The sequence below is a fragment of the Triturus cristatus genome, chromosome 2_1 (assembly GCF_964204655.1).
Source record: "Triturus cristatus chromosome 2_1, aTriCri1.1, whole genome shotgun sequence".
NCBI lineage: Eukaryota > Metazoa > Chordata > Amphibia > Caudata > Salamandridae > Triturus > Triturus cristatus.
The window spans coordinates 279,719,796-279,743,801 of record NC_140581.1 but is presented as its reverse complement, the minus strand read 5'-3'; the positions used below and the strand labels follow the sequence as shown (position 1 = coordinate 279,743,801).

Here is a 24,006-nt window from a genome sequence, read left to right as displayed (position 1 = left end):
GGCCTCCCGGAGGAGCTTTACAGTGCATGAAATCATACCGTGTTACCGTATGATTCTAAAACACGAACGGGTTCGTTCCAACCAGTTTAGAGATAGCCATTGCATAATGACGCATGGCCACTGTGTATCGTAACGACTGATGCAGTGACAACCTGGGAGAATGGACTCTCATTTTAGGGGTGTCCTGCTCATGCAGGGACTCCCTCACGCGTATAACCGAGCACCCTGCCCTCAGGATTGAAAGGCCTGCCTTAGGGGTGACTTATAGGTGCCATGACCTCAGTTAGAAGGACACTTATATCTGTCGTAAGTGGTGCTAGCACCAACTTACACAGGCTGCAAATGCAGGCCTATTGTCACAATTTGATTGGTCTCCCATGGGTGGCATAATACATGATTCAGCCCGGGGGGGGACCCCTGGTGTACCTGTGCCCTGAGCCCTTGGTACCATATACTAGGGACTTACAAGGGTACATACGTAGCCGATCTTAGGGGTACCGAAGCACTCACCATGTCCAATTTAGGGAGAAAGAACAGACTGGGGTCCTGATTAGCAGAATCCCAGTCAGACTAGTCAGTAAAACATAATGACACCAGCAAAAAGTGGAGGTGACCATGAAAGCGGATCCTACTTTCCTACATTACCCTAGATAGGACCAAGTGATTTTATAACTATTCATGCAGGTTAGGTTAATTGAGGACGTTGATAAATTTGTAGTACCTGAGGGTTGTTAGGGTCCTGTATATTTCCTCAAAGGCTATTTGTGCAGCATAACATTGTCCTTGTAATACATAATTATTTTGCCGGAATCGCCTCAGATGTGCATACTTGCTCACATGTCTACATTTGAAACATAATGAAGGATGATGTTATTTTGATTCTGCAACACCCACATGTACATAGAATGTTATTAAAGCCAGATGATCGACATTGATGCATGATGATAAAGCCATAGATTCCAAGGAATGAACAATACACTGGTAGAACGAAACAAATCCATGACACACACCTTCATGTATATAAAGCATCAGACAGATGCGTAACACGATGTAGCTGGCTGCTTTGTGATATATTTCACTAATTAATATATTGATACTCCAGCCTTCATACCAACTATCTAATATGACTTGCATTCAGAGGCAGAACCAAATACAATATCAGTGTCCCATTTTGACTTTGGTCAAAGAGAATCGAATCCCAGGACCACAAAGTGTGCCCAGATTCCAAAAACCTTTAGGACTATACAAATGGTGGAAGCTTTCTACATGAATGCACTTTATGTAACATAATATTACATAGTTAAGTAAATCTTTCATGGGATTTGATTATTAGCAGTGAAGGGACTGAAAACATCTTATGTCGCTCATAATACTTTTGCTCTCATCTGAACCCAGTAGCGGTATAACTAACAGGCAAGTTATTTTAAAGATGTTCTCTTTCCCTCAGGAATGTGGCACTATCGAATTTATCTTACATACCTGTCCATCACTTGAATAAAAAATGTGGATGAAGGCAGGAGTTTAAGATTGTAATTCAATGAGGTGAACGGGGAATGAACACGAAAAAGGTGGGCGATACACTCCAAATGTGGGTAAATCGACAGATAAGATTTTAGTAGAAAACTGTATATCTTTGGGTAGTGAACAATGCCCTCGAGCACACAAATTCAAACATCCCAGTATATTGACATCAATAGTCCTTTTCTTGGTATTTTTAGGTCTCGCCTGATCCAGCGCATGGGCTCGTCTGGCCGAAACATTTAGTGTACGGGTTTTCAAAGTGCTGCCACACTGCCTAGCGCTTGCGTTCACGCGAGCGTGCACATGCGCAGCCGGCAGCTTTCACTGGAGCTTTCACTTTTTCCGCTGCTGCGCGCGCACCACTTTCATGTTTGCCATCGCGTGCGCATCCCTGATTTCACTTTTTTCATCTTGTCTACTTTTTTTAATTTTCTTTTGCTGCTTAGCGCGCGCACTCCCCCCACCCCTCCCACTTGTTTACTTCTTGCTCCCATGCCTTCTCTTACACTTCCTCGTTGTGCGCACCGCTCACGTGCTTTTTTAGAAATTTCCTTTTGCTGCTTAGTGCACGCGCGCACTCCCCCCACCTCTCCCACTTTTTTATTTCTTGCTCCCATGCCTTCTCTTACACTTCCTCCTTGCCACTCTTCAATCCTACCTTCCTCCCAGAAGTCTGTACCAGCAACTCTGTGTCCCTGCCTTCCAGGGTCTGCTCCACCCTCTCAGGAGATGGCTCTACACTCCTTCCCGCCTCCGCACGGGTTGGGCCCACCCTGATCCCCAACTTCCCTGTCTCACACGCAGGGGTCTCTTGTCCCCTCCTCCTCTCTGAGGACACCTTCCCCGGTGCACGCCTCCAGGTCTCTCAAAGTTGGGCCCTGCGTGTCTCTGTGGACTTCAGTTCTCATGAGGTGGCTGGCCTCCTTCCCCCTTCCCCCTCCCTCCTCAGAGGGCAGCTCTCTCCATATATCCCTCTTGTGACCCTGGCCCATTCTATCCCCCTGCCTCAGGGGGTGTCGCCTCTCTGGCCTCTGTGTTCCCTCCTCGTTGAGTGGCACTCTCCTCAGGGGGTGCCGCCTCTCAGCGGGTTGGCCTGCCCTCCTCAGACAGAGTCACTTCCCTGCGCCTCTACTTGGTGCCCCGCCTGGCACTGGCTCAAACCCCCCCAACCCCCCCCCCCTCCGCCTGCCTCCTCTTTCATGTAGCTCTTCCCCCTCAGTTTTTACAAACCTGGTGGTTAGGAGACCAAAGCGTTCACCTCAGGGTTCTGTGTTTGTCCTTCAGTCATAGGTACAATGCTAACGGATTCCTTCAGCGGGATGAACATGTGCTTTAAAAATGTACAGTTCTATAGTATACGTGCACATTTTGTCACATTTTAGGGAGGTTTCTTGTGTCACTGCTTCTTATCATATGGCCTAGACTTTTTTGCCCTTTCATTAAAAAAACTTACATTTTCTTTGGGGGAGTAAAGCAAAACACTTCTCACCAGCGCGATGGAGGTTTTAAGTAGAAACAGATGCGTACAAATGTCAGGAAAATGTGTCAATATTTGCTCCTTATCAGCATGCTTCACGAGATACTCTCTAGTGCTAAAATTGTGACCTTGAAAGCTGAGAATGTTTTTCCCCCCATCAAGGATCCTGGCTGATCAAGTGTGTTTTTCTGGGCGAATCATGTCCTCGGTGAAGCATGCACACCACACTGTGGCAGCTCAGGAACTTTGAGAGGCTCCAGCTACAATAAAAATGTTTCCTATAAAATTCTCTGCTGCTTCTTGGATTAACGTCCACATCATCCCCAAACCTAAAACAAAAGAAAACAAGCATTGGCATAGCCAATTGGTCTCGCCTTTGGGACCTTATAAGTGTTTAGCCATGCAACAGTTGATGTTGTTGCACCAAGGATATTGTGCTGCATAACTAAATACTTATAAGGTCCCAAAAGCGAGACCTATTGGCTATGCCAATGCTTGTTTTAATTTGTTTATTGCCATTTAAGATACACAACAAGTAGGCTAAGGCCTAAAGCAGTCAACAAGGGAGGGAGGAGGAAAGAGGGGTGAGGGGTAAAAGAGACGGTAAAGAGATGGCAGAACATTCCAATACTAAAGTATTCATGTCAAAGATAGTAAAGCATGCAATACACCAATGAAAGAAGCATTCAGTCTAGGTAAATAAACAAAGTATATCGCAAACCCCAGTAGTCACTAAAGCACAAGCTGCAGCCATAATCCAGTATCTTAGTGGACGGGAATAATGACTTTTGGGGCAAAATTATGACACGCAGGAAGAGGTCACCTCTCAGAGGTCAGTGTCTCTTTGTCATAAATACAATAATAATGGTTTCCAGATGTCTTTCGGACGCGTTGTTGGCGGCATTAATTCTCAGTAGGTGGCTAATTGCTCCTGGTGACTTCTAACCGCTATGGCTCAATCCTTAGTGCAGGTCTTCTCCCCAGTGCATGGCAAGGTGGCACTTTGCCAACAGTAGGAGCATGGCCGTGAGTTGGCGAATGGCCAAAGGGATGTTCTTAACATAACCTAGGAGACAGACCAGCGGTGTCCGCATCACAGGGTGCTCGGTGATTTGCCGAAGAGTGTGGCACACCGCCTCCAGTAGTCCGCCACCTCCAAGCAGTCCCTGGCGTTCTGTCGAAAAGTAGTCTAAGGAATCTGCCATCGCACACATTCTTTAATTGGGCAAGACAGCCGCAGTCTGTTCACAACAGTATGCCAATTGTTCGTAAGTGATGGAAGATGCCGTGGCGATAGACTAATCGTTGTGGGTAAAAGGGACACAAATCAGGGCTGTGTCCTGAATGGTTTATATATATAAGTAAGTGGCTAGCTAGAGGGAGGAAGTATTCATCAACATGTAGTCGAAGAGCGTGTACTGTTGTTTTTTTTGGGGGGGAATGTATCCTGTAGTTTACGGCAAGTGGCACGGATCTGGTGAAATAGCATCTGGTGAAATAGCAATGTGTCAAGTACAGTAGGGTGCGGGGGTTCATTTAGTGTGAGGGTTAGGAGAAAGGGTCCATCAGAGTATAGGTCCGCAAATATGAGCAGATTTCTCCTATGTGCTCTCGCTCCAGCGCCGTCATCTTGCAAAACAGATAACATAGGGTTGTGTGCCAGTGAAATGAATGGGGCATAAATTCCTTGCAACTTAGCACGGTGATGCACACCATCCCAGGCCCATCGGATACACTCCACTGTATCAGTCCTCAGACGCGAGTGCTTGAAGAACTGTTATATTGCAGTGGAAATATCAATAGCCCTTCTTTAATGTAGTATAGTCTTCCAACTTCCAGTATCATATTCTGATCCTTTATCAAATTAATTGCCTCATTTTAGCCAACATATGTTTCGGTGAGTATTACCCACAACTTCCTCAAGGCTGAAAAAAGATAGTCACTGTTTACATGTTTTCTGCTCAATATCACCATCTATATATTCACCATATTATGACGTACCCATATATAAACGCATATTCTTAAAGTGTGGTAAAAATACAATCCAAATGGAATCCCTCACAACTGTTTATAGCAATATTGTAAAAATGCATTACAAAGAAATACATGCCAGAGTTCCATCACTCCCTTGTGACACATGCAAATTACCTCTCCATCACCAAGTGTATTGTACATAATAAAAGCTAAACTTTAACCCAAGTGCTAAACCAATGTCTCATACCTCAACATCTGCAAATATTCTAATAATACTAAGATTAATGAAATTGGAGTGAAGATAACTCCCATATGGAATAATGCACTATGCGAGGACACTATTGTAGTTGGATTAATATAACATAATTGGCCTGTACTTGACGGGATAAGTCCGTTGTCGATTACAGTTGCTATTTAAGGGAGACAAGATGGCACCTGAATAAGCAGCCGTTCACACGAGGTTATGTAGTACTCTCCGGTCAGCATGAAGGTCATTTTGATTTTAGCTTCACATTTATCTCAGTGGTTTTATAATTTGTTTACCCTAGACCAATTTACTTTATATTATTAATTCTGCTATGATGTACTATAGCCATGCTTAAATGAATAACCGTGCTCAGACGTTTGTGTCCATTTAAACAGTGTTTGTGTTAGGATTGGACACCATGTGTATAGCTATTATAGTCATACAATGTGGTATGCTAATATTTGTGCTTAATTTTATTAGTATTTGTTCATATTTTATTGTGTGTAAATGTAGTGCATTTATATAGCGCTCCGCACACCCCCGAAAGGGTCTCTCAGGCGCTGTGCACATACCGCTGTGTAACCCTTCCTGGCCTTTCCCTGTGAAGTGCCCACTCCTGGGCACCCCTAAGGTGAAGCCAGTCATCCTAGCGCTTTTGGGGCCGTTTTGGAGATTAAGCAAGCTATTGCCCAGAGTTGCAGAGTGGGACCCATGATTAGAATAGGCACCGAGGTGAGAATTATCGGGTCCGGGGAAATTGAGCCCAAGACCCGCCAAGGCGAGAATTTAACCCTGGTCCGGGCCAGACCTCTGCATCAGGGTCTGCCGCTCTAACCATTGAGCCACACTGTTATTCTTAGATGTACTATAACTATGGTCTATAATTTTTATATTTGAAGGACTATAATCTTGAATGGGTGATCGGGTATGTGATATTTAATTATACGTTTAGTTTTGGCACTTTTTTGGTAGACTTGGCACTTGGATTCAACCTTTGTGAATTTTGCTTATCTTTAATATTATTATTGGAATATTTGCAGGCATTGAGGTATGAGACATTGGTTTAACTCTTGTGTTTAATTTTAACTAACCTTTATTATGTACAATACACTTGGTGATGGAGAGGTAATTTGCATGTGTCACAAGGGAGTGATAATGTAACGCTGGCATTGATTTCTTTGTGTTTTTCAATGCCTAGGTGGCTCCACTGATTAGACTGATATCGTCCTTTAATATAGAGACTATCTCATATGCGGATGATACGCAGCTAATTTTGTTCTTGAACAATAACACTACTCATGCGGAAAAAATCTTCGCCTCTGCCTTACCGCTACGTTCAGCTGGATGAATTCTAACCATCTTAAGTGTAATTCCGAAAAAAACTGAAATTTTACCATTAGGGCCAAGAATTTTTTTTCTCTCCCTAGCCCTGGTGGTCAGCGAATACCACCCTCTGCTAAACACAGTGAACGTGGTTAGGAACCTGGGAATAAAATTTGATGCCACTCTCTCTTTTAAACAGCAATTACTGGCAGTTGCCGGCACCTGTTTTCACATCATAAAAAGCTTAAAGAAATTATTTGATTTGCTTCCCATCTCAGCCAGACAGACCGTTGCCCTAATCGCGTCCAGACTGGACTATTGTAATCGCCTCTATGCAGGTACCAATAAGTCGGTCCTACACAAGCTTCAAATGGTCCAGCACGCTGCAGCACGTTTAGTGCTGAAATGGCCTAGGAAGTCATCTGCATCAGCAGCTTTAGAAATACTCCACTGGCTGCCAATCCATAATCGCGTCCTGTTCAAGGTCATCATCGTTACTTTCAGGGCATTCCATTCCTTGGGCCCTCAATATCTCCGAACCAGATTCATGCGCTACACTCCCTCTTTAAGTCTAAGATCCGCAAATGCCAATCTGTTGAAAATGCCAGCTTTTAGATTAGCCTCGAAGGGAGGAAAATCGCTTATGGTGATGGGCATGGAATAAACTTCCTATTCAGCTCCCCCAGACACATCCGAGTCTCTCTTTAGGAAGGCCCTAAAAACCTGGATCTTCACTGCATCAGACACTCTCTGCAAAACTCTGATATGATGCCTCTTTCTTACCGATAGCAGTTAACCAGTTTTTACCTCCTTCTCTGGGGTTCCGCTAAGCGCCACGATGCTCCTCTGAGTGACAGCCGTGCTCTATAAACAGCCGATTACATTACATTACAGTATTTATATAAACAGTTGTGTGGGTTTCTACTTGTATTGTAATTTTACCACACTTTTAGAATATCCTTTTTATATATGGGTTCATCACAAGGTGGTGGATGTATGGTGATATTGGATTATGTGATATTGAGCAGAATGCATGTAAATAGTGATTCTATCTATTCTTAGCTTTGAAGAAGTTGTGGGTGATATGCTGTCTCGAAGAATCATGTTGGTTAAAACGGTTCTAAAACATGTTAATTGGATCAATAAAGGATCAGAACTTGATACTGGAAGTCAGATGACTGGAGACTATATTAAAGAAGGACTATTGATATTAATATACTGGACTGTTTGAGTTTTCTTTTCTCTAGGGCATTGTTCTCTGTTTTCAGCCAGTCTAGGCTTATTAGGGGCTGTCAGGTGGACACCCTTCATTCTGGATCACCATGAAAGGGGCTAGTTGAAATTGTAACTGCTGACTGCGATTATACTATAAGTGTGCATTGGCAGCGATACTCGGACACCGTTGATACAATTTTTGAGTAGTAAAGAGTACTAGCTCCTCATCCATCACACAGCCATTGAATTTATTGTACTTGCATCTTCTGCACTTAAGCCTCACTGAGTTCTTCAATTGCTAAAAGAACGGGCGTCTGTAACTCAAACAGTACTCATTTTGTGAATCTTGGAATGATGAAAATCTGCCAGACCTATGACCTCCCAGAATGATAGACGATGAAACTCTACCCTCCCCCTCACTCACATTTTGCTCTAACTGTAAAGGCCAGAATCCCGAGTAACTACTCGTAAGCAGAACCATATTTTTTGTAACTGTGTCACTGTTTATGTCGACTCTGTTTATTATTTTTATCAATAGTGTTGCTGCCTAAATGGTAGATGTTCACTGTTTTATATTTTTGGTTATCCAGGACTCATGAGAATTGTGATTAAATAGGCAGGTTTTAGAAGGCATGGTGAGGAAGCTGTCAGTTTGAAATACAAAATTGCTACTTTTGGTGGCCTTTCCTGATCATGCTTACTGATTGATGTCTTGTTTCTTCCTTTTAGATTGTCCAACCGTTTCTGGATTAACAGATATGGATTATCCTTTGCAAGGACCAGGTTTACTGACGATCCCCAACCTCCCAGAAATCAGTGCCATTCGCAGAGTTCCTCTACCCCCGGAACTGGTTGAGCAGTTTGGACGTATCCTTGCGCGCAAGAAAATATATATTGTCTTCTTGCAAACTCTCTAGAAGTTTGTTTATGATTCACTGTGAAACTGGCTTGTTCCGCCTCTGAGACAGTGCCCTCTACTTGTGTTATCTCTGTCTAGTGACTGGCCACGATTCCCCCACATGTTAATTGTTTATTCTTTATTTGAAAAAGTGTTGGCTAGTAGTAGACCCACATGCAAATCTGATTTGTACATGATAATTTGCTTCTTAATTTTTCAACCCTAGGAATGCATTTGTCAAACCATCATCCGGGTTGTGTTCAATCTGAATATGCTCTCTCCTACGTTTCACATGACACAGTGTTGCTTATGCCTTCCAGTAAAACTAAAAGCTCGCCTGTCAACTATAGATCACTTTATGAATCTTCCTTAGCGGCTGAAAATATGTTTCAAATTTTGAACGTTCAATATCCTCTATTGCCCAGTGGCTTGCAGATTGTTTTGCAGCCCTTCTGCATTTTAAAATGTTTTTGGGACATGAAATGTATATGTGTTGTTTTTGTGTAATCATTACTGAACTGCTGATGATATTTAGAAGCTTCACGATCCTTACATCAGCTATACTTTAGATATGCAGTGTAACTGTATGATGGGAGTGTTTCCTGAGATCAGCCGAGCCTGGCTGACTATAGACAGTGACATATTTATGTGGAACTATGAAGATGGGTAAGTTTGGTACATTCAGATGTGATTATGCAGAAGTGAAGCAGTGAAAGTCCATTGATTGGAGAATGTATTATCTGGTAATTAGTGACCTTGCCAATGGTCTGTGGCTGTATACAAATAATACATTTTGGCCACACACAAGTGCTTTGGTCCTAGCAAAGAGTAGGATAGTGCTATGCAAATACTAACACAGTTAAGTCCATTATGACACAAAGTAGAGTTGTAGTCGTATTTTAGAAGTACTAGAACGCCCTTTTCTCAATTTTGTTTAACAGATCGATGTTTTTGGTGTATTTATTTATTTAATCTTTAAAGTGCAATCAGAGAGTACACGTAAAAACCACCACAAGCAATAATAAATAAATAAAATAAATTCAAGATACAGAAGAGTTAGACCATACAAAACTAAATTAGTACATGCAAACAAAATACATTATAATGAATACAAATAGATCAATTTATATCAAGAACGCACCCATAAAACCTTATTAAACGATAACAAATATAGGAGGGTGTACAATAAGGTAAAGTGTTTCTTCATGCATTGCTACAGAATACCTTAAAATCACAGAAGATTAGAAAGGCCAGGACAAAACAAAATAATACATGATTCGAATCCTGTTTAACAGCTCCGCAATGTTGGCAGCTTGGAATTCAGGAAACCCCTTCCTTATTAATCCACAAGTTAAAAGCCAGTAAGATCTGGTTAAATCTGAATTTCAGAAAAAATCTACTCACCAGGTGACATAAGTTGGCCTTTAAGTAAAATGGCATCTCGCCACTTCTAACAAACATACAAACCAGCTGTAATCTTTTGATCTCCAAACAGTATTGCAAATCAAGCTGCAAACTTTGATTTTTAGCATACTTTTTTAAATGACACTTTAAGGCGCTATTAGATTGACACAATAACCCCTCATCATTATTTAAGATCAACTGCTGTAAATAATAGGAATAAAGAGTCCCAAAAGTGTTAATCTTTTCATCCCTAGCACGTTCCCTCAAAATTACTGTTTCCAGTGCATTTTCAGGACTCCTGATTAATTGATTAAAATATCTACCTATTTGGCAGTAGGCTCTGAAGGTAATGCCCATCAAGCCCAGCTCAAGAAAACTAATTTCAGCAGAGCTGGAAGAGTTAGCACCGAGATAAAGCTTCCTTAAAATCATTTCAGTAGAGCTGGAAGAGCTTACACCAAGATAACGCTTCCTTAAAACTGACTCAATATTGGAGATAAAGTAAACGTAGTAAGCGACCGTGCTTCGATTCCATTGTGGCAACAGAAACTACACTAGCAATATGCACCTTTAATATACACCTTTAACAGTGAATGAACATCCCTCCTCCTTCTTCGTTAAAAAACTCTAATAGGCCAATTCCTGTAGAATTAGATTTTGCCGCCTGGGAGGTATAACATGGGACCCACGACAAATTCTTTGAGATGTTTATGCCTAGATAAGTATATTCTTTTACCACCTTTAGTCTTTTTCAATTAAAAAAAACAAGGAGACTTAATGCCTTTGGCAGCCATTAACTTTACTATCATTTAAAGTAAGATGGTGCCAAAAGACAAAGAAGATAAAATGTCCTATTATTTCTGTAGGCCAATTGGGGTAAGAGACACTAATACTCAATCGTTCACTAATGATAAGATAGAAACCTCCCTTGATCCAAACTTTAATGGATCAGTAATCTCTTGTTTTAAAAATAATGGGAAAGTCTGACAGATATAAGAAAAATAAAAGAGGGGCTAAAATGTAACCTTCTTTAAGGCCCTTATCAACTGGGATTCTCATCCAATTATCAGAATGACTGGAGATCAATAGATACAATAAATTAGAGGGTATATCCAGTCTTACAAGTTTATGCCAAAGAATGGAACGATCAGCAGAATCAAAGGCACTGCTAAACTCAACAAATGCCACATAGACTTCATTTTATACAATCTCGCATACTTTTCGACAATTCTATAGAAACACAGAATTTTGTCAATGGTGGGGCACGCTTTCCGAAGGCCTGACTGCTCAATAGAAAATATCTGAGAATACTCAACCAAGGAATCTAAGTGATTTAACTAACATTTGGCAAATATCTTTCAAGTCACATCTAAAAGTGTGATACGGCGATAGTTTGTAGGGAGATCACGGTCCCCTTTTTTTTATAATGGAGAATGATGTTCCTACCTTGCCAAGACCTGAGACACTGTTTCTGTCTTTAAGCAACAATCAAACAGCGGCTTCAGGATATCTGCTCATTCAAAGGGAACTGATTTAATAAAGTGGGCATGTATACCATCCGGTCCCTGTGCGTGGCTATTATTTAAGTAAAAAATGCTTTGGGCAATTTCATCAAAAGAAACTCCAAGTTCTCCAGAGCCTCTTTTTAAACAACTAAGTCCCAAATTTGTTAAATCGGAAGAAGATGCATATAGGGCACAAAAATGAAAATGCCAAAGATCTTCGTCTACTGGGTTAGGAGTTTTTATGCGATCTCTTCCCAAATGTCTAGCTATTGAGAACCAGAGTTTACGCATATTATGAGAAAAAACTGAAGACTGAAGATCAAACCATAACTTTGCAGCTTTGTTTGATTTATTAATTTTCCTTTCTAACTTAGAACATTTAATAGCGCTAGAACTCTGTGAGATATCCAGGTGCTTGGAAGCCTTAGCATACCTTTTAAGTTTCATTGCTAAGTTATCCCAGTTCAAGCACATGAATGCTTCAAATGTTGCGATATCCAAAGAAGAAGAAAATGCCTTAGATGCATTGCTCAACCAAGATAATATAGCCTATTGTGATACATATTCCCAAACATATACATGATCAGAACAAGATCTTAATTCAAAACTAGAGACCTTAGTCTCCCACTTTACAACTGGGTAAAAATCCAGTGAGATAAAGAGCTGAGAATGATTGCTGCAAGAATGAGGGTGAATTTCAGAATTGGTAACAGCATAAAAAGCCCTGTATTGTATGAAAATGCAATCAATAAATGATTACTACAAACCTCTCTGCCAAGCGTAATTTTCAGAGGGAGAGAGATCAAACCGACCGTTAATCATGGCCAGATCAACTCCAATGCCCAAGATAATAAATTGGCTGAGCGAGCACATCACTTCTTATTGGGAAAGCAAGAAGAAAGGCCCCAATAATAGTCTAATTAATAAAAAAACATATTCCAGTACTCGGAAGCAATTATTCGTGTATTAAAATCACCTAAAACCAATAAAATCAATTTTGGTTACTTGGCTAATAAACTTAATAGGGACTTTTGAAGCGTAGACAATTATATTTTTACTGTGGGGACTAAGTAAATGTTACAAAGTAAAAGTTATTAAATTATATCATCGGTTCCCATTTAGTTGCAGTAGGCAACCATAACATAAGGGAGAGCAAGTAAAAGCTGAGAATGGTTCAATCCAAAAACACAATCGCAGCAAAATACAGTCAACCACTAGGATGCCCTCTAAATTAAAGGAAGGGCAGACGAACAATAAACCAAATGCTCATCTATAATAAAATCATTTATCAGCCAAATTTCTTGCAAACAAATAATTCATCATCAAAGTAAGAATCAAAATTAGACCCAGACAAAAAAGCTTGAGACCCTGCCACCTTTCAGCAGCAAAGTTTGACTCCTTGACTTCCATAAAGCCATTAAAATTAGTAATAGTCAGATTGGCCGCAAACGAACCTGGTGAGAGACCTAGATTGAGCAGCACAACTTTGCACGTGTAATTTGTGAATATTGGAGAAAGAGAAGCGCGTCGAGCGGTGTTCCCACCAGACCCAAACACTAGTAAAAACAGCAATGCCCATTTAAAAAAGTGGCACATTATGTTTCCGTATTAAAGAGGAAATTGACTCAGAGTAAAAATGACCAATAGACTCAAAGACCTCTTGAACCCCATTGACATAAGTCTTCAATTCCACCAAAACTATTTCCTGTGATGAAATGAGCCTAAGGTCATAAATGTTACAATATATACTTAAGACAGCCTGGTGATTCGAAGGAAACCTAGTTTCAGAGGAGGGAAATAGTATATTTTAGGACACATGTGCAAGTCTAAAGAATTAGGGGGTTTGGCCATAAACCTTTCACTAAGTCTGGAATCTAAATTGGGTCTGGGGAAAAACCAGCATTAGGGTTAAGTACAGAGCTTTCCTTTAAACGAACAATAGATACCTATACTTAGTGCAAACTTTCCCTCTGTTGACACACACTCACTCACTCACTCACTCACTCACTCACTCACTCACTCACTCACTCACTCACTCACTCACTCACTCACTCACTCACTCACTCACTCACTCACTCACACCATCAGACTTTTAAAATCACCCACACCATCAGACTTTTAAAATCACCCACACCATCAGACTTTTAAAATCACCCACACCATCAGACTTTTAAAATCACCCACACCATCAGACTTTTAAAATCACCCACACCATCAGACTTTTAAAATCACCCACACCATCAGACTATTGGGGGCTACTCAGAGAAAAAAGTACATTCAAAGCAGATTTATCCTGTAAACTAGAGTCTGAGATCATTATAGTTTCAGGGACGATATTCGTTGCTGAAGATTTTGTTCAGGTATTTCCTTCTGCAGAGGACCAAATATCACCTGAAGACTAAGTCCTAGAGGACGAGGGCACATCTGAAACAAGAATACCTTGATCGAAGCCAATACCATTACAACAGTATCTGGTAGTTAGGGCTCTTAAAATTGAAGATAACGTTGATAATGAATACCCTTGTACTATTCACTGTTTGGTATTTAATTTCAACAATGAAGAAAGAACAGAGTGAATTGAAGCACTCATACTAGAAATGCGGGGGGGGGGATCCACAATCGGGGACGCGGGCACATTATCATGAGATAGGGAAAAGGAGTTTCTCTGCTTAAAGATAGAAGTTTTAAAACTTGATCAGAGGAAAGTGAATCCTGTAAACCAACACCAGATTTTTCAATTACATTATTCCTTAATTCAAGCTATTTTACAAATTTATGTATGCTGTCTAAGGAATGACTTTCTCTACTTTAGATTGATCAAATCATCTTTTGCTTTCAAGGTAGAGGTAGTTTGGTAATTTAAAAACTTGAAGTCTCAGAATGGGAAGGCAATATTGTTAAGTTTCTTCCACTTGGTAAAAGAATCTGTTGTCATGGAAAAAAAAAAGGGACTTTACACACCGAGGGAACAGGGTACCATTGTAGGAAGCTGGCTCTTATATAGTGAACCAAAATGAGGCACACGTTGTAAAGACACCAGGCAAACCCCAATTGGTTTACAGAGACAAAAAACGATAAACCAAATGCTCTCTTTGATGGTAGTGTTGTTGAGCAGTGAGGCTTATCGGAAGGTAGTGCTAAGCATTTGTTGTACTCACAGAGACAATAAATGAGACACACACTCAAGAGTAAATCCAATACCAATTTATGGTTTGAGGCTGCAATTGTGTTTTTCATTGAAATGTTACTGACTCCTCGAAGGAGGTGGTAGCAGATTCACAAAGAGGAACGTGGACTCCTCTAGACAGCTTCACCTTGGGAATAGTGATGGGTGGCCTTTGGACTTTTATTAAAAAAGAAAAGCCACAGTCGTCCCTTTTAGGAAAATGCAAACACAGGGATGGAGGTCTGCTGTCCCTCTGCAGTCCCTCTGCAACCTCCTTGTGACTGGAGAGTTAGCAGTGCAACCCAATAATACGTAGACTAGATCACAAATTTATGGAAAGGTTGCAAACAACTGGTACTTTGTACACCGACAAACCCTATATCTAGATAAAGATTGTAGAAAGAAAGAAAATTGTTAATGTGCTTCTCTAGAATTTTACCTGGTAGTGGAAGTCATGGTACAGGGCTATAGCTATTTACTAAGTTGTAATCAACCATAGGATGTTTTTTAAGTGGTGTCACTTGCACCAATTTCCACTTATTTGAAATAGTAGCACTGGAAATATAACATACTTCAGTAAAAGTACCTTACATTTGCTGTAATTACAGGGTGGCTGGAGTTAAGTGCAGGGATTTGGTCATGCTTCTGGCTGGTATACCCCCACGTAAGTCCGACCACTATAAAAAAAATATTTGTCACCACAATGTGGCCAGTATTTCCTAGGTCCAGATCTGCATGTGCGTCCCCATTCCAGGTACTTTATCTGTTTCCATTTAACACCTGCTCAGAGAAGTTAATGAATTGAAACTGCGGCTTAAGAGTAGATGCGATGAGGGCGTTTAAGCACAGTAGTGACTATGGGTTGACAGGAAAGAGTGTTCTGTGCTCCCCCTACCCATTGAAGCGGAGGCTGTGGAGATCAAGGCTGGACCGCCTCAAGTGATTTTACTGGTTTGATTTGTTTTGGCCTGTAAAATCAGGTTTAGTGTTACCACACTCATGAAAACCATGGGGCAGGAACAGTGGGTTGGTAATAATTGGGCAGAGCAGAATCCCACTTGTAAATATCTCCCTGCCCAACTTACAATCTGAGCCATTGTGTCAGTGCTTCTGTGAGGGACAGGTGCTGGACAAACTTTAAGAACGGAATCCGATTTAATGGTTGAGGTTAAGTCATCAGCGTTCCTTCAGTGGAGAGAAGAGTAAATTTGTTAGTGTACCTGGAATTTCAGTAAGCCCAGTCCTAACCTGCTGCCTAGCAGCAACAGAGCTAGGACTAGAGGAGCAAATTAGTTAAATTGTATTATGGAAAGAGAGTGTTAAACAATCACTGAAGTTTTGTATGGTATCAGTCGAAATATTGCAACAAGGATCATTGATCACTTATTTTACTGTATGTGCAAGTTGATGATCTGTATTTCCTATCAGTATAACCTGATTTCTGTCTAACAGTTCTATCTGATTGGTAAATGCCTGATACAGTGACCGGCAATGATTGCAAATTACTTGAACTTCCAGGAGACTCTGACATATTTAAATATGTAGGATACTTGAATGAAAAACATGCTAGTTAACCCTACAGTGTCATTGTGGCATTCTGATGACCAGATGTACAATTTAAGGTAAAGTGTTTTTGGTGGGTAATTTACTTGAAGAGCGTTGTTGGTTATCACTCTTTGTCCTGACCGCATTATATGCCAGCTCTCCATACCTTCATTTTATTCGCAGGGGTGATCTTGCATACTTTGATGGCTTAAGTGAAACAATACTTTCTGTTGGACTTGTAAAACCTAAAGCAGGTAAGAAAGAATATGCAAATGTATTTGCTAATACAATGTCTTGAGAGCATGTTTTATTAAGAGAGTAATGTGATGATGGTTTTAATCAGTTGTAAACCTGCCTGTATTTGTTAAAAGTTAAACTGTTGAAAAGGACCCAGATACTTTGGTATGGACCAAGCCATTTAAAAAGAAAAAAATCCCACTATAGATCTTAATGGTGTCAGACAAGATCTGCCCGCCAGAGCTCAGCAATATTAAAAACCCTGCAAAATCATTCAACATACAGGGAAGCTAATGAAGCAGAGGGCCTGATGATTTAGAACCCTGTCTTTTGACAAGATCAACAACTGCAAGCATCCGGAATATGATTGACAATTACATTATTTCTGCCGTACCCCTAATTAGACAGTCCCATCTCATCTTAGTCAAATATCTTATATTTTTGTGTGCTTCATTTCAAACATCTCTACTAAGCTCTTTAGCCATTGTGCACCTCTCCAACCACTTGATATTCCACGTGATCCTCTACCTTTCCTCAGTCCAGTGACCTCCACCCACCACCAAGTCTAATTTCACAATACCAATAATTTATCATATATTCTATTGACAGTGGTACAACACAATCAAAAGATACCTTTTCCCTCCCAATCTGTTTACACAAACTGCTACTAAATGGTTTTACTCTTGCACTACTCCATACTCTTCACCAGTCATACACCCTCCTTGTCTTCATTCTTAAAATTCTCACAATCGTTAATCAGTTCCATGGTTCATACCATAAACAAGTATACTCCTATCTTTGCAAAACTAAGACTGTACTAAGAAAATTGAGAATATTGACTTACTCTTATGTGCCAGCTTTATGCGACCCTACTTTTTCTTCAAACCTCCCCTTGCTAAACCATCACATAGTGCTCATGTTGGCCCGTTAATCATCTACTTTTATTTCCCACCAAAATCCAAAGTGTTTGTCGAATTTGGCCTTCCTTTACAATCCTGTCCCCAAAGACTTATATACCCAACCTGACACCATTCCTATCGTCCAATCTCTTCAAACAACTGAAAACAGAATTTTTTCAGACTTGCCTACCACTTAGCAATGTGCTGGAAGTGGTTGTGACCAAAGAACATCAGACAAAGGTTTTCCTCCTGGATTGCACTGACTCAGTTCATCAAAGCTAAGTTTTAATTTTCTAGACTTTTCATTACTCGTATAAAGTGAAGGAGACACACAGCTTTGAATAGGAATGAATAAATAAATTGCTAAATCTCCTGTATTACCTAATTTCTTGTCTTTTTTTTCTTGACATTTAAAAAAAAAACTTTATTGATGTTATGATGCATCGCCAATAAACACACATATTCTGTATTTAGGCAGATAGTACTTTGACAAAAAAGTCATTGCATATAATCGCAAAACCGAAAAAGAAAATTGCAACAAAAACGAAGGTACAACATAAAGGGCACCATTGCTTTCATACATAAGTACATATGGAGACAAGCACCTAGTTTACAGTTATCTGCACAGCATGGTTAATAGCCGGGACATAGGCTTGACAGGAAGCAGTTCATAGCAGATATTGCTGTAGCAAATATAGACCTGCTTCAGCCTTTGACCTATTGCTGTGGGCTAACATACTTCCAACCTCTTGCCCGACAGATCTCCATTTCCCCTCCCCCAACACTTTAATCGTTGCTCTTTCTCTTGACATTTAATTACCTTACCTCAGGTCTCCAGTTTTCAAACCATCTTGATTTGCAAAAACCTCAGATGCCCCCTCTGAAAATATGCCTCTGTGTTCTTTCTCATTTCTTCTTCAAAATCATAGAACTCGCCTCCATAATTCCTACAAGGTGGTTTGTTAAAAGTGCACATTGACACTACCCTCACTTACTTCTCAAGCTTTGCCCACCACAATCATCTCTCTACTTTTTTCACCCCTCCAGCCCAATCAATGGCCACAGACAAAGTGAAGTAGAACATTCACCATTAAAAGAACTGCAGCAAAAGGAATTCCATCAACTACTAAAGAAGGAGGTGGTGCCGTCATCCTACAAATTATAAGTGTTCTACTCCTACTACCTGGTGTGAAACCTTTTACTACCTGTTGGGAAAAAAGTGTTGAAAGCAGGAATTCAAATCTGTTCCAACCCCCAAGAACAAAAAAATGAATCTGAAAGAGAAATTATCCCTCACTAGGTCTCCCTGAAGCTCCTAACTCCACAAGTGGACTGGGTGTCTGTACCATTGATTTGTAGGGTGTTCATTTTCATATCTCAATGGCAAGAAAACAAACACTCAAGTTTCACACTGGTGTTTCCATTTGATCACAGATCTGCTTCAAAAGTTTTTTTTAACTGCAGGGCAATGATAGTGGTACACCTTACTCAAAAGAAGATCTTTACTTAACCCTACTAGCAAGATTGTTAAAGCCTTGATGCCATGGGTACCTTTGAAGGTAATATAATTTTTTCTGCAAAACAAATCCTGAATTCCTTGATGTGTACCTTATCCCTCCGTATGCCAAATATCCTCTAGTTTCTCTTGGTCTCCATGATTTTGTGCATGTTCATAGCACACAATGCCACTTTGCAGTGAGAGCCTGGGATGGAGGGTGGGACTGGGGGAGCGGAGAGGGAGGGGTCATTGAACTTAAATATCTGTAAAGTGGAAGGATGAGTGGCAGGTAAACCAGCTAGTAATTCATTTACTCATGTGGATATGGTGTCAAAAGACTTTTTAAAAATGCTTTTCTCGTGTAGTTCACCAGGATATTTCAGCTGTTAGACCAGCTAGCTCTGCAGTGCCACTATCACCCCCCTGTATCTTAAAGTGGTGTAGGTAGTTTCTGGCAACCACAGAACATGTCAACCCTGATTCCTCTGAGATCGTCAAACAGTACAGTACTTTCTGCTCGGTCACTCTTGCTTGCTTAATCTCAGGAAATACACAAGATGGCGATTAGGATCTTTTCAATAAGTATTTATTGCTCAAGTGTCAGTCTTGTGTAAAACATATTTGCTGCGACAATCAGGAGACCGAAGCATACGAAAGAGTTTGCTAGTACCAATATAGTAAATAGTAGATACATTTCTACCATAGTGCTAATAAGATTAACATAAACATTTCAGATAAAACCAGTAGCACTTTCATATTTCTAAAATGTGCACCCTAAGTAATTTGCATAAATGTACCTAGCCTAGATCTGTATGTATAGCATGTTTATGAGCATATGTATGTATGTAGCCAAGAAACCCCTAAGGAAGAACCAGACCCTCACCTGATGGTTGAGAATGAAGGACCCTGTCCCTGCTTCGAGGATGACACCCCGCAAGAGATGTCAGACCGCTGCGTGTCGAAGATGTAGCATGCAGGACCCTGTGTCAGCTTGGAATGAATTCTCCTCTAGTTTGCAGGAGGGAATATAAGTCCTATATACTAGAGTGGTCACTCCATGGTTTCTTCTAGAATTGATATGTTTGGAAAACAGTCACAACTGTTTTAAAAACAATTGTAAATGTAATCATGCACAGCTGGCTGTTGGCCAAGGATGAAAAAAGTGGTGACCCTTATACAGAATAATTATACCGTGCCTGAGGACCTGTTTATGTACGTCAGGTACAGGGGTTATGATAGAATACTGAGAGCCTGGTGTCGAAGAGACAGGAGCAAGCTACTAGGTGAACGGTCACCTGTTCAGAACCGTTATTGTCGTGTGGATGGGACACATGTATGTAAAAAGGGGTATACGCAGTAGGACTAGCCTAAATGACATGACACTTTATTTTCTTTGTATTAGATTTTCATGGAGTAGACCTTAGTGCAAGAAAAAGAAAGCGGTGTCATGATAAAACAATACTTATGTCTGAGCACATAGTCACAAGACATTAGTTGTCATCAGAGAGCTTGTCATTTTAATACAATATGAGTTTGTTTCATTAGTGTATATTATACTTTGACTTCCTTAGCTCACATCTTAGGGCAGTTTACTAACTGGTGGCAACAGCAATGCTTTTATAAAATCCCTTTATTCTGATGAGTCTTAATTTGTCATTTTCGTTACTCTGCTTACTTTTCCCTTGTTTTGGATCACTGTTGTGTATCTTTCACCTTGGTTTCTTAGAAGGACCCAGAGCCCACAGTGCCTCTAAGGTCCTAGATATGTGCCTGACTCTGGACTACAGGGTTCATGGTTCGATCCCCGGCGGCAGGTTAGCCCAGCACCATGTGACTCTTGGCAATGGCTTGCTTAATCTTCCCGAGGGCCCCCAGCGCCGGGACACCACTTCGGAGGTAGCTGTGCGCTTTCCAAATACTGGTATTTATTTATTTCAAATGCACGGTTTTACCAATAGTAATGCAGCAAATGTAAGCTTAACTTTTCCTTTGCTGGAATTACATATGAAACCCCAAATGTCCTTTAGTTAAAAGATTGGATGTGCCCTGTTGCTTGGGAGACTCTCTCCAAAACCTCCTCGATATTCTGAACACAGGCATATTTATATTAGTTGGAAGAAGGTCGAACTGTTCTTTTCAAGCAAGAGAGCTTGCGATAGAGTTACATTTTTGTAAGGCAATTTGTTGAATTGTATTAAACTTAAAGTGTGCATGGAGATCAACCCTGTCCCAGTCTAGTAGCTCTTTAGAGAAAGAGAAATCTGTGCTACATTTCTTTCTGCCTCTTTCAGAAGCATTCCTCAATTCCCTCAATTTGTGATTTGCTTAGTATAGTAATTTGTATTTTCCCCCACCTGATTTACCACACTTAATAGTGTTTGCAATTTGTGATTGCGGCACTTGGATGAACTTAGTCTACTGTCCTTGTCTGCTATCTGAAACTGTTGACTCAGATTTAGTCCTCCTCAAAGAACAAATTTTGAACCGTTTAACCCACCATATAAATATTGGGCAGGAGTTCCTCTGATGTAGTACACTAAACAGAAACAGCCAGCTAACTGAGGGCCAGATGTGCGACCATTCACTTTAGGGCGTCGCAAATTGCGGCGAATTGCCACTCGCAATTTGCGACTCGCTAAAGTGAATGTACAACAGTTTCTCAGACACTGTTTGCAATTCCCAGTGGGGTAGCAAATTGCATGCCTCATCAATATTCTTAAGACAAGTGCAATTTCCGATTCCATTGGGGATGGCTAGCACTCACAGGCATGGTGACCTGCTAGGGGCAGCAGACCACCATGTCTGTAGCTGCTTTTTAAATAAAGCATTTTTTTTAAAATGCATCCTGTTTCTCGACTGACACTTTTCTCAACGACCGATTATGATGGCTAGAAAGTGTTTTAACTGTCTGACTCGGTTCCGAAAGGCATTGGGAGTAACCGAGTCGGTCAGAGCGGAATAGTCTATGGAACGCCTTTCCAGCCGAGCGATTAGGATGTCTGATTCAGACAGCCTTTCCAAATAGGTTGTGCCGACATGGATCGGCTGTCAGAATCTGACTTTGGAGGCTTGTAGCAGGCCCTCCTTCACCCAGAGCCCTCCGAATCGGACCAGTGGGGGTACCTATGGGTCCCCCATTCCCATGCATGTACAGTGTGGCAGAGACCATGGGACTCCCGCCTCAGGGTGCAAGGTTTACCCCAACCACCCCTTTTGTTAATGGGAGCCTGTGTTCTCGTGGGGAGAGCCTTGGTTAGATCTGGTCGGCACCGAAGAGAATGCGAATGTCAGCAGTTGTGCGTGTTGGAATTTCCAAGGCGGCACTCGCTCGGCGACGCTTTTCGTTTCAAGTGGAATTGCGGTCTTCTATACGCCTTTCCGCCTATACCACTTCTGCCCAGAGTGCTGAAGAAGATCAAGCGCGACAAGTCATTCTTGTGCCTCTGGATTGGGCACCAAGAGTCTGGTTTCCCAAGCTCTTGAACATGGCCATCGATCCTCTGATCAGACTGCCTCTCCGGGAAGATCGTCTGTCGCAGCAGCAGGAGACGGTCCTCCACCCGAACCCGTCCAGCCTCCACTTCCTTGCGTGGGGATTGAGCGGCAACAGTTGACAGCTTATGACCTTCCTCCCGAAGTCTGTAATGGCAGCCAGGCGTCCCTTCACTAAAACGGTATACGCCTGTAAATGGAACAAATTTGTGGCATGGTGCACAGCAAAGGCTGTGGATCCCCTTTCTGCCCCTCTTTCAGAGCTTCTGCTCTTCCTTCTTTTTTTGGCCCAGCAGGGCACCCTTAAAGGCTATCTTTCTGCCATTTCGGCCTTTCTTCGCCTTCCTGATCAGCCTTCTCTTTTCAAGTCCCCTATTGTAAATAGCTTTCTTAAGGACATTACTCACCTCTTTCCTCCTATTCCTTTTGTAATGCCCCAATCTGGTCGTAACCTACCTCATGTGTGATTGGAATGACTCACTCAGTTGGAATCTAGAATTCAGAAACTGAATCACAAGAATCCTCTTATACAGTTCACTTATTCCATCAGCTCCACTAACTTATCATTTTTGGAAATGTTAATTACCAAGAAGACCAATAAGCTACACACTATCATGTTTAAAAAACCTACAGACTGGAATAATTTGTTGCTGTTCTCCAGTTTTCATCCACCTCTGCTGTTACAGAATTTACCCTTGTTGAGGGCTAAGAGAATCACGTCAGATGAAAACGCACTGATGTCAACTATAGAAAACCAATGTTCAGAGTTCCAACAACGAGGATATCCAGCAGCCACTTTAACCCAAGCTGTGACTAAAATACTCCATTTAAATAGAGATGATTTACTTTTATCCAAACCTAAACCACCACAAAATCGCATGTTGTTTGTCTCTAAATATTCGACTAGGTCGTCTGCCATAAAAAAGATCATCAAATCAAGGTGGGAGTTGTTGAAAACTGAACCGGATTTCAAAGGGTTATTCGATCAGGAACCTCTGTCCGCACATACGAGAAGCAGAAATTTTAAAGAAATGCTCACTCAGGTTCATCCCCCACTAATCTTACATACTCTGGCATGCATAGATATCACAACTGCGTTAATTGCAACAATGTGATACTAGGGAACAAAATCAATCATCCTCATTCTGGCAAATTAATCCATCTTAGATTCAGGAGACTGCAACTCCTCGTTTGTCATTTATTGCATAAAATGCCCCTGTGATTCACTATATGTGGGCAAACTGAGCGTAAAATTAAAACTAGAATCACTGAACATAAAAGCACAATTCGAACCAGAAGCTTGAAATCACATTTAGTAACTCATTGGGTAGAGAATCATCATACTATAGCACAGCTTAGGTTCATGATTCTAGAAATACTGTTGGGTAAACCAGGCAGAGATAATGCCAAACTGCTGTCTCAGCGAGAAGTATGGTGGATTAAGTCATTACAAAACATGATTCCCTCAGGCCTAAATGATAAACTTGATATGAATTGTTTCTTATGACTTGCATGTCTATCACTTGTTGTAAATCATGTCTGCATTTTTACTATATTGTTCTTGAATTCACATGGATAGTTTTGTACAATGGGCTTCCATGTGGC

At 41.0% G+C, this 24,006-nt stretch overlaps 1 protein-coding gene across 2 annotated transcripts in view; it reads left to right on the top strand.

Annotated features, from left to right (window-relative positions):
* NUP155 (nucleoporin 155) overlaps window positions 1-24,006 on the top strand; it is a 711,261-nt gene that overhangs the window by 21,230 nt on the left and 666,025 nt on the right. For both annotated transcript variants that reach the window (XM_085631101.1, XM_085631098.1), the window contains exons 2-4: window positions 8,487-8,624; window positions 9,225-9,321; window positions 16,459-16,529. In XM_085631101.1, the coding sequence (XP_085487227.1) occupies window positions 8,487-8,624; window positions 9,225-9,321; window positions 16,459-16,529 (306 nt within the window). The remainder of the gene's footprint in view (window positions 1-8,486; window positions 8,625-9,224; window positions 9,322-16,458; window positions 16,530-24,006) is intronic.